This window comes from Bombus affinis, unplaced genomic scaffold, assembly GCF_024516045.1.
Source record: "Bombus affinis isolate iyBomAffi1 unplaced genomic scaffold, iyBomAffi1.2 ctg00000197.1, whole genome shotgun sequence".
Lineage (NCBI taxonomy): Eukaryota > Metazoa > Arthropoda > Insecta > Hymenoptera > Apidae > Bombus > Bombus affinis.
In genome coordinates, this window is record NW_026108902.1 from 145,265 (window position 1) to 162,406 (window position 17,142).

Below are 17,142 nucleotides of genomic sequence, written 5' to 3' on the forward strand. Positions count from 1 at the left end.
GAATCAAAATCGGAATCAGACGGAATCCAGCGAACCGTCTCTCTGTTCTTCCCTAAAGGACCTATTCAAGAAGTAATGGGGAAGAACAAATGCTAATAAATGTTAAGTGTCTCTAGTTTAATTAACACTTCTTTATCTTTATCTTTATTAACACTTATTTATTTAAGAATTTATTCAGAGATTAACACGACCTAATAGATGACTGACAATCTGGTGTAATTCAAATTAACGAGCTATACTTTCCTTGTATTTTCTTATTGCTATACCTCTACAATATTCTTTTATCGTATCTGTCGATTTTAATCTCACACAAATATCTAATAAATGTGTATACAGTAGTTGACGAAAATATTAGATAGAAGATTTTTGCGAATATATATTATGTGTGTTAGTGTTTTTCTTCACTTCACTTCAATGTAACGAGACGTGTCTATCATGATTACACCGGTAAAAATTGAGACTAATTTGGAAATATATATATGGAAGCTAGAAGATGCTTATTGCAGACGTACACATAGCAAAAAACTAATGTACAATGTAAAGAGTATTTTTAAACATATGATTGATTAGGGGTAAAAATGCTCCTACTAAAAATATTGTGACTTATTTATACAATACATAATTAACTGTCCAAATACCGATGGTAATCAATAAGCATCTTATAATTCCTATTTACATTTGTTTCAAAAGCTTCTTTCGTTTCATAAGGAAATAATAGATGCACGACACTTTTTGTTTTATATTATTCTATCGATTTATGTATGATCTATTTTGTAGTAATAGAACAAAACGAAAGAAACTTTTGAGACAGCCTAATGCATCTTGAAATTCATGAAAAGCTTCAACAAAATATTCATGGAAAGTTTCTGTAAGCGTCCGAGTACTTTCGTGAGCCGTTATATGTATAATAATTCGTTACAATGTTAGTGATAGCTTGGAAAGTGAACTATTTTTATTATACATCTTTTTACTTTCCATATTACGCTCATAGATACTCTAAAACGCCGCGATACTAACTCTTATCTATCATGTTTACGAATGCCTATAATTTGTGAAACCGCTTCTGATTTAACGGAAATTTTGCAGTTGCTTGATGAATGAAACAGATTTGTTAAGAGAATCACATGTTATAGATACCTGAACTGTGATTTATTTAATATATCTTTTCTGATTTGTTATCCTGCAACATTTCCATGTTTTACGAAGCTTTAAATTAAATTTCACAAGTTTATTTTCCTTAAGCTAAAGACGATGCTGGTGAAATATTTATTTTTGAAGTAAAAAGTAAAAATATAGCTTACATATTGCTTGTATTTAATCATGTATTACGATTAATCCTGTTGCGATACTCGTATATTTCAGTTAGGCTCTGGTTTTAGTAAACAAGAAAGATTTATAATATCTTAAGAGGATGTTTAGCATGAAATCATGCTAATAAGAAGTTTTTCATGTTTTTCTTCAGGCTTAAAATATTTTTTAATGTTGTGAAAAAATTGGGTTGAAAATGAATAAAAGGGTGCAACAGGGTATTTAAACAAACTAATGTCTCTTATATGAATAAGTCGAGTGATATGCTGTAAATTATTTTCACAAAAAGACACCCATTTTTATTATTGTTTTCTAAACAAAATTCAATATGATTTGTTATACCTGTAATAGGAAGTTTCTTTAACTAACATTTAGTTATCGATCCTATTTTTATTGAAGTTTAACAATACTGTTCAATGTTAATAATTATTAATTTATAAGTGAAGGGTAATTCCAACGAAGAAAGATATCATTTGCAAACAAATAGTTTCAGATGAAATCAGCATTGGTACTGTAAATTTAAGATATTATAAATCTAATATGTATTGTATCGCAAAGCGGGATTCATGATGAAAAATTAAATATAAAAGTCCATGAAATTTCGCAAATTTAAACATCTCAGTTGATACAGCTTTAATAAATGTGGACAAAAGTTTAGTCTATCTTTATATTTAAATAACGCATGATATTTAATTCTACAGTATAATTAAACAAAGATTCGAAGCTGAAAATTTCGAAATATAATTGAACAATATATCGTACAATAAATGTTATATGATGTTCTGTAAAGGAGAATTGCATTTTTATGAAGAGGATCAAAGATAAAAGAGATTTTTGTTGAACGATACGACCGTTTCGAAATTCCATTTTGATCTTGTGTATGTATAGTGTATCTCGTACAAAAGATATTACAACAAGCGTCCAGTCATAATGTGAAACATTAATCAAAATTTCTAATCTCGAGTGTTTCAAGCCCCAGAACTCATCTTAATAAATATAAGAAGGACAGATTAAATTCAATCTTATTTTTCTAATTTTCTCGTTAATAATTAAATATGAGCATCAATCAATCAATAGTTCATAATGCACGGTATAATGCGTGTATAACATTCATCTGATTTCAATTAACTTACGTTTAAGCAAAATAATTATTCGAACTAGTTTATCATTCACATTATTACACATTTTAATTGTATATATATCTAGTACAACATAGAAAGGATGTTTTAGGATTATGAGTATTCCTTTAATTTTTAAGAAGAACAATAAGTATGCATAGTATTTCTTTTATCTCATATTCTAATTTCACCACATTGAATTTTCTAAAGAAAGATGATCTATTTATTTTAGATAACGCAAATCCTTTATTTTAGATATGCAAAGTCAAATATATTTTTGTCAATAAAGACACAAAAAATCTTAGATGTCTAAATGTCAGCTTTAAGAACAGTAGACTTGCCTGCCTTCAAACTTAAATGTCCTTTCCAGTAGTAAAACTTAAAATGACATTAACAACGGCAGTAATATTTACGCCTACAGATGGAGGATATTAGACTTCGATTAAAATACAAGTAGCTCAATAAATATGAGTCTAAGTACGATGGTTAAAGAATAACGATTCGTCATTCTTTATTCCAGCGCTTAATGCTATCCTTCTTTCAACAAATACAATCCTAGAACAATGCCGCTGAAGAGAAATGTTATGCGTGAATTTATTTGCCTTTGCGGGACGAAGGTTTATTAAATTATTAAATGAAAATATTAAATGAAAATGAATATGTATAATTGTGTGTATAAAAATTGATATATGTATGTATGTATAAAATATATATATGTATGTATATATATATATATATATATATATATATATATATATATATATATGTCGGGTTGGCGTTAAGATTAGAGTTAGGGATAAGGGCGTGAAACGAATCCCTATTGGCGCTAGACGTGATCGTTATGCAATAGAGGAGATATTTACTAGTGCAAATATGACTATGATGGAATTGGACAAGTAATCGCGATAATTAGATACTCGAGAAGCAAATGACGATGATCCTAGGCTCAATAACGAATCCGCGGTCAACGGGATGACGAACTTTACCCTTCGTTAGCGTCTAAGTTACACTGTATGTTAGAGCAAGGGGCAATTATTACGTATACGAAAGACAGGTCGATTGCCGATGAGATCGCACTAGAGTGAGTGGCTCTCCGTCGCGGTGACGCTGTCGAAGAAATCTATGATGGGTGTGCCTAAGGGAACGAGATCTCGGAGTCGTCATCGACTCCAGTCGGAGGTTCGGTGCGCATATCGAGATGGTGTGTAATAGAGCCGACAAGTTAATAGGAGCCCTTAGGGGAATTCTACCCAACATCAACGGGCCGCCCAGCTTGGCTCGTAGGCTCTACTACAACGTGTGGGAGTCCATCGTAACTTACGGAGCACCGGTGTGGGCTAGAGCAGCGAATACCGATAAGAACAGGAAAAAGCTGAAACGAGCACAACGAACGGCCCTGTGCATAACAACGCCGGCATACCGTACCGTCTCCCACGCGGCACTTTGCGTGTTGACCGGGAATCTCCCGATTTACATAAAGATAAAGATGCTCGGAGAGACCTACGAGAGGAACAAGATCCATGGGTCCAGGATTGGCACGGATGACGGCTGCAAGCTGAAGGAGGAACTGGAGGCGATTCGCAAGAAGGCCCAAGATGACTGGCAGAAGGAGTGGAACAACCACAAAAAGGAAAATATCACAAAGAAATTAATACCGAGTGCGCTGCTATTTACCAAAAAGAAGATGGACATCGATCACCACACCATGCAGCTGCTAACCGGGCATGGGAGCTTCGGTGTCTATAGAAAAAGGATTGGCAAGGACAGCGACGGCAACTGTCTCGACTGTGTAGACCCGAACGACGATGCAGAGCACGCCCTCTTCGCGTGCCCGAAGTGGACGGACAGAAGGATCGAGCTGGAGAACGCTCTGGGCGGGAAGATAGACGTGGGCAATCTGATCGCCACGTTGACCGCCAAGAACGAGAGCTGGAATAAATTCAGGCAATTCTGCAAGACCGTCATGTGTCACAGGAGGGTGACAGCGAGGGCCTGGGAAGAGGCAAGGGGGAGAACGAGCGAAACAACAACTACGTGGAGCAATGAGGGCAAGAACACGAAACAACGAAAAACCGCAGAAGGAGACCAGTCCAGTATTCTGAACTGGCTGAGAGGACGACATGAGCAGTAACTGCCCGAAGAAGTAGATACAACGGGGCACGAAAGGACAACCCTGATGACTGCCGACAGGTTTTACCGGGGTTGTCTGCCCTCTAAGCGGAGGAAGAAGGAGGAGGGGTTTTTAGTGGGTATGGCAACGACAACCGACCGACTCCCACATAACCCAGTGATGCGGGTCACTGGGCATGCGTAATTGCATTTTCCGCTCCCCACGCAAAAAAAAAAGACACGAGATCATCGGATTCGCGGAGAAAAGTCTCCGTTCGAAGGGTGTGGGAAATTGACGTTGCTGTTAATTGGTCAATTTCCATGTTGGTGGTTAGAGAAAGATATTAGCTGTCCTTGGGAAAAGTTGCTAGCGGGAAGCGTCGTTCGTGGAAGGATAGATTTCTCTTATCTTCCCGTAGTTGGGGCACAGGCTATTTGTCTATTTGAAAGACTTTGTATAATTGAAACTTAATATTCGTAGCCGGTCCTCGCTCAGCTAAACATATACTGTGAAGATGCGTTGGCATCTGGCAATCATCTTACCCGAAGGACAAAGTCTGCGTGTGGCGAGCCACGGGGCAGAAACCATTGAAACGTTTACCGTCGTGTCCTGTCCCAAGTATTTCTTTTAAGAAGAGCTATAGAATTACTTCATGCCTTTGTTAGACAAAACGTTCATCCCTTTGACCGCGGCTACGTTCGGCGACTGATTGTCGCCTCACTATCATAAATCTCAAATAAATACAGTCGGATCGAATGACAACAGTTTCTTAATACGGCTATGGTGAAATCTAAATTTCAATACTAGGGGTCTTCCCAAAGTTCCAAAGGGAACGTTCCGGTGTTCTTTCATCTCCGACATATATATATATATATATATATATATATATATATATATATATATATATATATATATTATTATAATGACTTATTTTAATAATGACTTAATTTGTATAGTAAAAACAGCTAAAATCTCATGTAAGATTGTTGGGATGTTACGTGATATTTCTGTTGCATCATTGATTATCGTTATACTTTGAAAAATAATTAAGGAAGCGAACAATGCGTGGACGATTATGGCAGTATTATTAATAAACGAACGTTTAGTAGAGAATATGGATTTATTGGATAAGTAAATGTTTCATTAAATGTAACTGCTACATGCAGAATAATATGTTGTTACATGTATGAACTAAAGTTGATGTAATACTCATATTGTATTTATGGTTTCAAAGAATTAATAAAATCTGCTGAGATTCAAACGTATACTCTCCCTTTTATTCTATGAGAATTAAACATTTAGAAGATTTTATGAAAATGCACTAAAAAACAATCAGAAGCATCTGTTTCTTCTCTTTTTTTTCTTTTTTTTTTTTTAAATATGTTGATTGCCACGCGATTTTTATACTTATTTTGACTTGGATAGATAGATTAAAGCGTACCATACCAAGACATTTCATTCTTGCAAAATATTCTAGTCTATTTGCGTACGTGCTCATAATCTTGGCTGATAACCGCCATTCGCTATATACATCGTTGGTATCGACGTCAAAGGATTAACACAGACAAATACACAATCCATACAATCCGATTTGATTGATTTTAGATCTTGCATCAAACAGATCTCTATATAAACAGATAATTTCTGAATCTAAACATTTGTATCGCTTCTTCTTCCGCTTTGAAATCCTCTACAAACGCCTTTTATAGTCGTTCAACTTTTCAGCTCACAGAAAAGAACATTACGTGTATTCCTAGCAATCGCCCAAAGACTCGAACGTGTGCTTCGATAAAGCTACCTTAACTTTCATCGACACATCGATAACTTTGCGTTCCAAGATGTTATTACGCCCTAGAATCCCTACCATAATTTTAGAACCAGAATTTCTGTGCAAAACAATTCCATCGCTTTGTCACGCTTAACGGCTCAATCATCGAAACATGTATCATAACGCACGAATTATGATAAAAAAGAAACTGTCTTTCGAATAAAAGCAATCCGTTTGCCAGGTGCGCTTAAGGATGTACAGGACGTCGACGGAGCAAGTGTACGAAATACAGCCGCTGGAGGGTAACAGTTCCGCTCAACGTTACACTCAACAGCCGAAACAACGATTCTCTGAAATGCCTACTCCGTCGGTTTCGCCGACGTCTTCTCTCCGAAAGCGCGTCTCGGAACTGCCAAGAGCCGCGAGTGCATCCGTTTCCGGTGCTGCGGGCATTGTCTGCTCTAATACGGATCTGATATCGATCCTAAGCTCGTTAGCGTCTTCCACGACGGAAATCAACCGATGCGGCGAGGAAGCGCCGAGTTCCAGGGACGATAGCAAATCAAACTGGCCCGGAAAAACGACCGAACAGAAAGGAAGTCGATCGAAGAGCTTCCGTTCCAACAGCTTCGACGTGTCGACATTGCACGGAGCTAAAAGTAAGCCTAGCGGATCCTCGAAAGCCGCTATTTCGACCTTTATGGCACCGTCGAATTGGTTCACGAAGAGACACCAACCGATGTCGAAGAAGCCGGAAGATTTAGTAACGGCCAGTTTAAGTCTCAAGTTCGATAAATCGAAGGTAGTGAAGGCGGTGAAGGAAACGTTGGGTAAAAAGTCCCCTAATAGCGAGGTCAAACACAAAGTCGTATGGGACAACACTAGTGGAACCAAAGTGGACGCTCAGCTAAGTTGTATTTCTCGTTACGATATCGTTTCTTGTTTAAGAGCCATCGTAGGTGAAAGGAGGAATGCAAGAACGCACATAATACGCAAAAATCTATGGCAGATTCAAAGTACAGTACTCGTTGTGATATTCGGTAAAGATAATAAGTTCTCCTATGGAGATTTCATTTTTCAAATTATTCTCGTACAAGTACGTATTTGCATAAATAAATAACACACGGTCTCTGCGTAAATACCCAGGCCAGTTATAAATATTTCAGTTGGCCAACGATATCTCAACATGTGGGACACTCACATGTGTGCTACTTCGTGAGCGATGATAAAGGCGCTGGTCAAGCCTTCGTCTCGATTTAACGCGCACGATCTCGCGGGATAGCATACTCCTGACACAGGTGCGTAACCGGAAGGACCTCCTATATCTAATCGCGTCAACCATACAGCAACATCGTGATTTACGTCCTTCGAGGACAGCATCTTTCTGTTCCATTTGTTCACGTTCTCGAGAGATCGTCTGGCATCGCCACGGCGGACCTACGACAACGTTTAATATTTTCTTAATAAAAGCTAGCAAATATTACGAATATATTATATTTATTATTACATCATGCATTATATACTATATATAAATATTCGTCAATGATAATAAATATATGTGCAAGTAATCGTGTTGTTGATTGTAATCAAATGTAACTTGTAACGCTATTAGTATTTTAATCTTCCTGAAAAATGTTGAAATGTTGATTCAACAGCAGAGAAGAATAGCAGAAAAAGAAAAGTAAAAGGAATCGCAAGTGTCGTATATCAATGATATTATCATAGGTCTATAACATTAAATTAAGATTCTTAAGAGATGAAAAAGGTTTAATAGTCGATTATACAGATATTTCGGATACACGATAAATGCGAGGTTTGTCAATGGTCCGTGAAAATTGTTTGTTTGGAAATTTGTTTCCAAGGGATCGTTCACGGTTGTCCAATTTAACAAAATGGAACTCGTTGCATTTTATCGATCTAAAACGTCATGCGCAGATATTTTGACCTATATAATTTATATACCATACACTGTACAGATAAGTAGAAAATAAAATAATTGACACTCGCATATGCGTATCTCAGATAGTTACTACTTTAGTTAAATGATTTAATTTAATGGAAATCGCTTACCATAACGTCTCGTTTTTCCGCTTATAAAATCATTCGTACGATCACTAGAATCATGTTGGATTCGAGCGATGGGTCCATGTAAATTGCACTGACCTAGGATTAAAATACGTACGAAAATGTAACAGGCGTTAAAACAGTATTACAGCCTTACAAATAAATTATTATTCAAAACTCTCGTAAATACATCGTATCTTATATAATTTTCCTAAAAAATTAATTTTATTCGTTATATTTATCTTAGGAAATGTACGTTATTAATCTCAACAGCATTGGAAAACCAATTACCGAATGGCTGAAATTAATCGATTACAAAATTCCATTACGGATAAATTATTTGCAGAACTCTTTAAAAGATACGTGTAAGCTTTGAACAGTGTAAACAGAAAATACAGAGCTTCCATCCGAGTATACGATCGAGATGTTTGAAAGCAAGTAGCGTACCTTGAAAATACAGAGATACGCATAACTCTGCCCTATGTTTCCCGGTTGCTCGCGTACATATGTAGGAGAAGGTATTCTATATCTAAGTATAATAACAGAATTTCGTTTGGTATTACTTACGATGTTTAAAAGAGCCAAGATATATTGCTGTACTCGAATTCCATGAAAATCTACCACGGAGTAATCAGCAGCTATTCCAAGCTCTAGCCATCGTGGCGGCGAATCCTTAGCAGTTGGTCTTTTCTCTAGAAATGACTTATCTTAGAAATCGACTTATCTTCAACGAAATTAGAAAGTCTACTCGACTCGACTTGATAGCTTAAACGCATGATTATTAAAAGCATAAATTAATATCTACGAGCAAGTATTCGTGGAATAATTATTATGATATAAATAATTATTTCAAAAGTATAATTTCAAAAATATCAATTCGGTATCACCGTGAATTTCATCCTGCAAATTTCTTTAAAATTCTTGACAAATTTTGGTAAACGTATTCCTCCAGCAAATTTGTCTATTTTTCTATTTTTTTACATTAAATTAGGCAAGATAGATAAAGATTCGTGCAATGGACAATATACATATGTGTAATAGACAGGGAATAATAAAATAAATTAAAAACAGCGAAATATAGATGAACGTGTAGAAGATCAAGAGAGAGTGGAACGCAATAGGGAGAATAATTGTAAACCGAGTTCCTTTTAAGGCTGAAGATAAGCTATTCTTATATTACATGCTGTTATTATTACTTTTGTACACGATAGATTGGAATATCAGTACAATTTCTTTCTTTCAGTAATATTCGATGATTCGTTAATTTATTAACCGCTATATTGTACGTGGTAAGTAAAAAAGCAACGATTGTACAAGAATGGCATTTGGAAAAATATTTGACTTACTTGATAATCTGTTCCTTTGCCATTTAGGACCAGAGAAGTATCCAATTTCCTCGGGATTTGTTATTTTATATAGGTTGGGGTTGATAATCAATCTCGGATCCACTCGGATTGGTTATCACACCTTTTATTTTCTCTCTTATACAAAACACCAAATCACACAGCAAACGTTTAAACTCTCCCAATGCGTCTTAGCAATTAAGGCGTGGTCGACTCCTATGACAAAAGAGCGTCGTTAGGAGTCGTACCAACACAACCCTAGTAACCTTTTAGTAACTAGCGGTCATACCAACTGAGCATTTCTCAACAGGATTTACGTCGATCGATAATTCTTCCACTATTGTATCGTTGTATTCTGTGGAGACATCGTCTTTTTCATCGTACAGAATCAATTTCTCAGCTTCTGGGTATTCCACGTCGAAGACGTCACCGGAAAGATTATAAAATCCCTGAACATCGTGGCTTAAGGAATCGCGTTTGCTTCGTTTCGACTTTCTCTTACTTTCTTCAACTTCGAATTTATTCGATTTCCCTGTAACCGAATTATCAACGTTTTACCACGTTTGCCTGTCTTATCTTCGCTATTCTCGTTACGGATAAAATGAAAAAATAGTTGCAAAATTTCTGAAATTGTAAATACGACCAGACTGGAACGTATCAACGACATATACGGTGTCACAAAATTGTGACAAGTCAATATTCCAGTTGTTAGTTTGTTGAATTTACGCCACCGCTGATTAAACGTATCACGCTTTAATAGAAAATTCAATTTCCCAGCGGGGAAAATGGAATTTTGCGCTAATTAAAGTATTGCGCTTTTGTACAAAATTCCATTGTTTTCTGTTGCCCGCGAAAATGCAATTTTACGACGGACATTTCAGACAAATTTCCATCAGACGGCTTTCCATCCGTAAAAAAGAATGCTATCTATAAAAGTGTCAATGGAAATTGATCAAAGTAACGTCAAACAAACCCGTTTAAACAGCGAGGTAAATAGACCAATTGCTTTTAACAAAACCTGTATCGTTGCTCTTAACCGTTTCACTTTTAAATATCAATCGGCGCTGTTCCTCATTAAAATTTCGATTCAAATCGAACGAGAAATACAGCGTAACACTTGGAATTTTCTATCGTTTCTCAACCATACTTCGAACATTTACGTCGCATTCTTCGATTCATAGGATCGCGATGTTGGATTCTTCGATTTCGATACAAAAACGTTTCACAGCTTTCGACGCGGGCAATTTAATTAAGAGAACAAATAATTTGTTTATAAACTGCCAATTACGTGCCTTGAATTTCCGATATATGCAATAAATTTCATTGCTACTTGACCTAAGTGGGTCATAAAGTTGCAACCGTGTAAACCGTGCCACGTAATTTTATTGCATTCAATTTTCCACGTTTCCAACAATTTATCAAATTAGAATTTATCCGCGCATCGTACGAAATTTTTCATAAAAATTGATTAATAATAGTAGATATATAGCTCCTCGTATTCGTAAAACAGATTTTTAATCTGTAAACAACGAGTCGTGGTAATTACGATACGATCGATTTTCAACTTAGCAAAATTTGTTTCCATTTAACATTCACATCCAGATTGTATTTCCTTTGTAATAAATTAATTATATAATTAAATAAATTTATTATTCGAACCGATATTCAGATACAGTTCGAGTATACTTGATAAATTTTCAGACTCGATTCTCCAAGTCGAAAATGAGAACGTTTTATCCTATACTTTTTCTTCATTTTTCCACAAGGATTCGCGTTGTTCTCGCTTTCAGACGTTGTTCCGTTGCATCCTGTATATACGGGGTGTGCGAAAACCGTGTGTTTAAACCGTCAAATTGTAAGGAGTTGATTTACAGACAAGTAGAAGAAGAAGAAGGAAGAACTTTATATAATGTTCGTCAACGGACGTTTCTTTACAGAATTACAAACGAGTATCGTTCGTACGAAACAGGTAACGACGCGTTTTCCATCGCAGCGTGCAAAAGTTCGCTGTATTATCGTGTCAGCGCAGTTGCATGCTTTTTATCATGCGACAACAAGCCCGTGTCGTTAATAGCTACAATAATGATACAATGAAAAATTATTATCTGGTATGTTTGATTGGTCGTTGGAGAACGTTGTCCGTGTGCTCGGATAGAAGCCTGACATCGATCAACGATGGGAGTAATACGATCTCGTACACACAGTTGCTAACAATTCGATCGAGTTGCAAAAACCGCGTGTTTTTACTCGTTGCGCTAGTTGTTCACGCGAACTCGCATCTCCAGAATAAACCTTCCGTTTTACAGTTGCGAAACCATAAATACAGAAAAGAAAACGCAGTTCTTGAAACTCTGACGAAACGCTGATAATACGGTCAATTGTCGCGTGCCGTGGAATGGAAAATTCGTCGTTACTTGTTTCATACGTACGATACTTGTTTGTAACTGTGGAAAAACGCGTTTATTGCCCAGCTTCGTACGACATGTTTTTCGGTAAATATTTACAAAGCGGACAATCTCGCCATATTCAACGGCTTTGAAATATGTTTGCCAAGGCTAATATTCCGAACAACTTTTTCCTGTAATACTCTTTACCGTCGCTCTGCTTTCCGCGATATTCGCAGCAATTTCTGTCTCGACGACAGCGATGATTTCGTAGTTTCGCTTTTCTCGATATCACTGCTAAAGCTTTTCCTACCTCGAATAACGACGCAAAGCTTCGTATGAATCGTATCTATCCTGTTACTTGATACGCGAATTTAATTCGCGGTAGCCTCAATGATGTTTCTTCCCTGTGCGAGTTGAAAATGATTATCAGAACTGCATATATATATATATATATATATATATATATATATATATATATAAATGTACGGACATCAACGTCCGAGACGTTCGTCCATGCCAAACGGTAACGCGTACAGGAAACATTTGTTCAAAATGACTTTGACTTTAGCTATATTTTTAAATTGGAATTAGCTAATGGTCGTTCGCTTTGTAAATGATTATTTCTTTTTCTTCTTTTTGCCTGCAGATTAAGCCCTCCCTGTTTGACGGTTTAAATTTATTAAATTAAATTTATTAAACCGAATATATATATATATATATATATATATATATATATATTCGTTTGTACTACGATTACTCTCATACTCTGTGTATGGTATTATAATATCGACGCTATCAGTTCTTACAGTATCACGATCAGAGTCAATTTTAGAATAGAAGAAGCAATTAACGGCGGATCGCAAATTAAGAAGCTTATAACATAATTGGCAAGGAAGTCGGTAAATCGATCAACCAATCACCTACATCCAACCGTCTAACGAAAGATGAAAAGCCATCGCGATAACGATCCTTCTCACCTGCAGGATTTTCCGGATTCACAGACACGAAGCTCGAATTATTCCTGATCGACCACCACTTTTCGTTTTTCGGCTGAAACATCACATGCTGGCCATTCGTCAGCGGCTGAACGAAGAACGATCTCTGCCCGATCAACATCAAGGCGTACACTTCTTCTTCGCATATCGTCACGACGACGAAGGAACTCGCGTCTCCTTCCAAGCTGCCTTGTCGAAGATCGCAGTTCGCCTTGGCGTTACGTCGCTCGGACTTGGTTTTACCCTGACGCACCCAATTCACGGTGAAATTCGACGACAGTATCAATCGATCGTTGGCCATGGTCCTTAAGGTCCAGTTGCTGATCTCGAGGAACACCGGCTCTTAGTGGAGATACTCGCGCCAAGTTTCTCGGTCTTCGTGGGTCGATCTTCTGTTCCGCGCGCTCTCATTCGGGATCACTCGAGGGTAAACGATCTCGTACTCCTGCAAGCTTTGCAGAAAGTCGCTCATTCGCGACTTAGTAGCGATCGTGCCGAGCAGCCACGTGGCGAGGAGAAAACTGGGAAGTTTCGATCGCGTCATGTCTCGCGCGCTTTGATCGAAATTTCAATAGGATTTTCTGGCTACCCAAAACTCGCCAGGCATGCTCGTTCACTCGCAGACGTAGTTATCGCGATGAAAGCAGCTAATTCGCAGACCCGATATTCTCATTTCATTTCGCCGGTTCGTAACGCTTTCGAAACGCCGTGTCATATAGACGCGGATGCGACGATACTCTCGCGTTCTAACATTTTCAATGTCTCGCGCTTTATCACGTAGCTCGCGCGGAAGTAATACGAAGGTGAATCGTTGGTTTTAATACACAGGGTGTTGTTTAATCGATCGTATAATGGAGAAAGGAAGGATTCTACGGTACACCAGAGATGAAATGAAATCATAGAATGCAGTGGTTTTGTAGGTAGTGCTTTATCGAAAAGATTAACCGTGAATATTTGCTCGACCTATTTATACCAAATTGATACAGAATCTTAAAATACAGACGAATCTTTCTCAATTTCCTTCGATCATCGTCTCTAGGCGTACGAAACTGCCTCGTTGAATTCGAACGTTCGTCGATTTCCTTCGACGTCTTTCAATTTCTTCTTTTTTCAATCGCCGTTCGCCTTCTCAAAGCTGTCTTCGAACAGAATTCTTAGAACGACTTCCAATTCCTTTCGATTCGTCCAATCGTTTAGCTTTACGAAACTGTTTCGCTAAACTCCTTTTTCCACTGTACTTGCGTATCGTAACCAACTCGTGGGCGGTAACTCGCGTCGATTAACGATTCACCACCAGTAAAGTAACCGGGAATGCAGCAAACTAGTAGTCGGTAGAACGAAGCGGAACGTAAGTGGAGCGAGCGATAAGAGCGATCGCGACAATCGCACGCCTCGCCGTGCGATTCCCACGCGAACGAATCATCAAATTCGAGCCAAAGATTCTCACCAACTCGAAGATTCGCGCCAGTATTTTCCACGCGCGCGTCACAGAAATTCGAACGACTTTCGCGAAAAGGACGGAAGTATAAGACGATCGATCGGATCTCGGGTCGATCGCGATACCCCCGGACAGAAGGTTTCGACGAAAAAGTGGAGTAGACGCGACGAAGGAGCGTCGTGCAGCAACTGGTGGCCAATTTATTCACCACGTGCCGTAGGAATTTAATTTTCTTTCGCGCAAGAACGATCCACCATCGGAGAAAGTAGAATATAATTAATTTCGATCTCGTGTCGATCGCGACGTTCCGGATGGAACGTTTCGCCGAAGAGGTGGAATAAACGCGACGAAGGAGCGTCGTGCAGCAACCGGTGGCCATTTTTTCCACCACGTGGCACCACGTGGAAATTTAAACGTTTTCCATGAAAATGATGCACCATCGGTAAAAGTAAAATACGATAATTAATCGGTCGTCGAGTCGAACGTGATATTCCGGATAAAATTTTTCGATGAAAAAAGTGGAGTAAACGCGACGAACGAGCTTCGTGCTACGACTGGCAGCCACATGGAGGGATGAACGCGGCTGGAAACGCACGCGAGTGCAGCGGCGAATTGTGCGTAAGAGTAAGCGCGAACGCGAGACTGGAAAAAGCACCAGCGCTTACCGCCCACTGAAGTTCTAATAATGGCAGCTTTATGTGCAATCACCGAGAAACGAGGATGCTGGCGAACGCATTGTTCGACCCCGACCGAGACGATTTAACAAGGGCCGAGGATTTCATCTTGAACGTTGCTCTTGTCACGACCGGCATACTTCAAATCCGATGGACCGATGATGGAGATAGAGATGTGGCGGCCTTGGCGACAATGTTGTGTACAATTTTCTAATGTTATGTGTCCACGAGAAAATTCCCATTCTATTGGGTTTTCTCAAAAGTTTCTTTCGTTTTATAAGGAAGTGACAGATGCACATCATTTTTTGTTTTACATTATGATTCATTTTGTTCTATTAGTAGAAAACGGATCATACAAAATTCAATAAAATAATATAAAAGAAAAAATGTTGTGCATCTATTATTTTCTTATAAAACAGACAGAGACTTTTGGAACAACCTAATATGTTTCTCATTGACATCCTTGGGAATTAAGTAGAGGATAATGGAAAAATGGAAATCGATAAAAAGTATTTATTATTAAATCGAGAGTTTTAATGAATTTTTTTTTTAGAAAAGTTTGTTACTTTATACAATTTATTGGTAGTGTATTGCTATAACAATTTTTCTAAAATTTACAATTTAAATTACATTGGTTCGTTGAACGATCGAGTAATAACTTAGCAGTGTTTTAAATCTCATTCTCGTAGATTTGATTGTATTTGTAATTATTATAATTATGAGCATCGTATTCTTAAGAACATCCCCTTTTTATATTATCAATTGTTCTTTGATTTATCGACATCATTAGAACGAGAACATCATTATTATTTTCTTATTTCTGAGCTTCGTATTATCGATATCGTCGTAATTTTATTGATTTATTAATCAATATTCATCGTAATATTATTATGAAACACATAAGGAATGAAACTCCATGTACACATTTATAAAATGAAAACAGCATTTTCATTGGTAATGCGATAAATCTTATGTATCGTGTTGTTGTGTAATATTACAGTGTATGTTACAATGTACGTATAAACGCGTTAATAGAACCAATTATTCTCATCGGCGACTAAAATGATTCACGATCGTGTGTTACTTCGTCTGCAATGTCAGGACGGATACATGATAATTGTTAATGTAATTTGTAATACTAAAGCTAGAAACAGATCGATCCCTCTTATCGTCAGATCGTTCGCAGCACCGGTACCGATATTGCAAAACGATTTCTCGCAGCAAGTGGTGCAAGCGGAGAGTTTTGTTCGTTCACCGACCACTATACATCCGGAGTCGCATTTGTTAGTACACTTTCTCTCCACCGACCAAGTTTGTGGACTAGACGTTGAATCTTCGGTGCTGGTAGTGTAAGAAAATCGCTTTACCTGAAGAGAAAGAAGCAAACGTGAAAGGAATATTTGCAGATTTTAAACTTTCACGATGTTCGTTATATGACATGTCCTAGCGGATCGCAAGAGACACTCGTACGCTAAAATATAGTATTTCTTTTAATTTTGTCCGAGTACGAGCTCATTTTGGGCGGCATTAAACCACGAACTTGATAGTATCGAGCGAAAAGAGAAAAAAGAAGACTGAAAAGAAAAGATGAGAAAGAATTCTACATGTACGTAGAATGATTCTTGATACTAAAATTAAATTAATATTTGCAACAATTCCTTGTTTCACTCTGTATGACATTTCACATTGGAACTTGTAACGAACACGAGTGAGTGTGAACGTAACATATTTTTAGTCAAGGGAATATCAATTTTCCAGAATATCTCGCATCATTTCCAGAGAATACGGTTCGTTCATTGTTAATTCGGTCGGTTAATATCGATTACGGATTTCGTAAAATTTTTGCCGTGTATGTGCAAACTGTACAATTATATCATATCCAATATCATTGTTGATTACCAATAAATAAGAAGAACAAATAAAAAATTGCATTTGCA

The 17,142-nt window shown here is 37.5% G+C and overlaps 2 protein-coding genes across 3 annotated transcripts in view; both read right to left on the minus strand.

Moving 5' to 3' along the window:
• Window positions 1-9,826, minus strand: part of LOC126927673 (A disintegrin and metalloproteinase with thrombospondin motifs 3-like) — a 123,762-nt gene extending 113,936 nt beyond the window's left edge. The window contains exons 1-2 of the mRNA XM_050743722.1: window positions 9,715-9,826; window positions 8,936-9,060 (exon numbers count right to left, since the gene is read on the minus strand). The gene's annotated coding sequence lies outside the window, so the exon portion shown is untranslated. The remainder of the gene's footprint in view (window positions 1-8,935; window positions 9,061-9,714) is intronic.
• The window catches only part of LOC126927671 (uncharacterized), a 124,353-nt gene extending 109,425 nt beyond the window's left edge, over window positions 1-14,928 (minus strand). Inside the window, exons 1-2 of one of the 2 annotated variants that reach the window (XM_050743719.1) lie at window positions 14,346-14,927; window positions 13,076-13,538 (exon numbers count right to left, since the gene is read on the minus strand). In XM_050743719.1, coding sequence (XP_050599676.1) covers window positions 13,076-13,394 — 319 coding nt within the window. In that variant the 5' untranslated portion in view covers window positions 13,395-13,538; window positions 14,346-14,927. Of the gene's footprint in view, window positions 1-13,075; window positions 13,539-14,345 lie in introns of both variants that reach the window. The other variant, XM_050743720.1, reaches the window with a different exon arrangement.
• Between the last annotated feature and the right edge of the window lie 2,214 nt (window positions 14,929-17,142).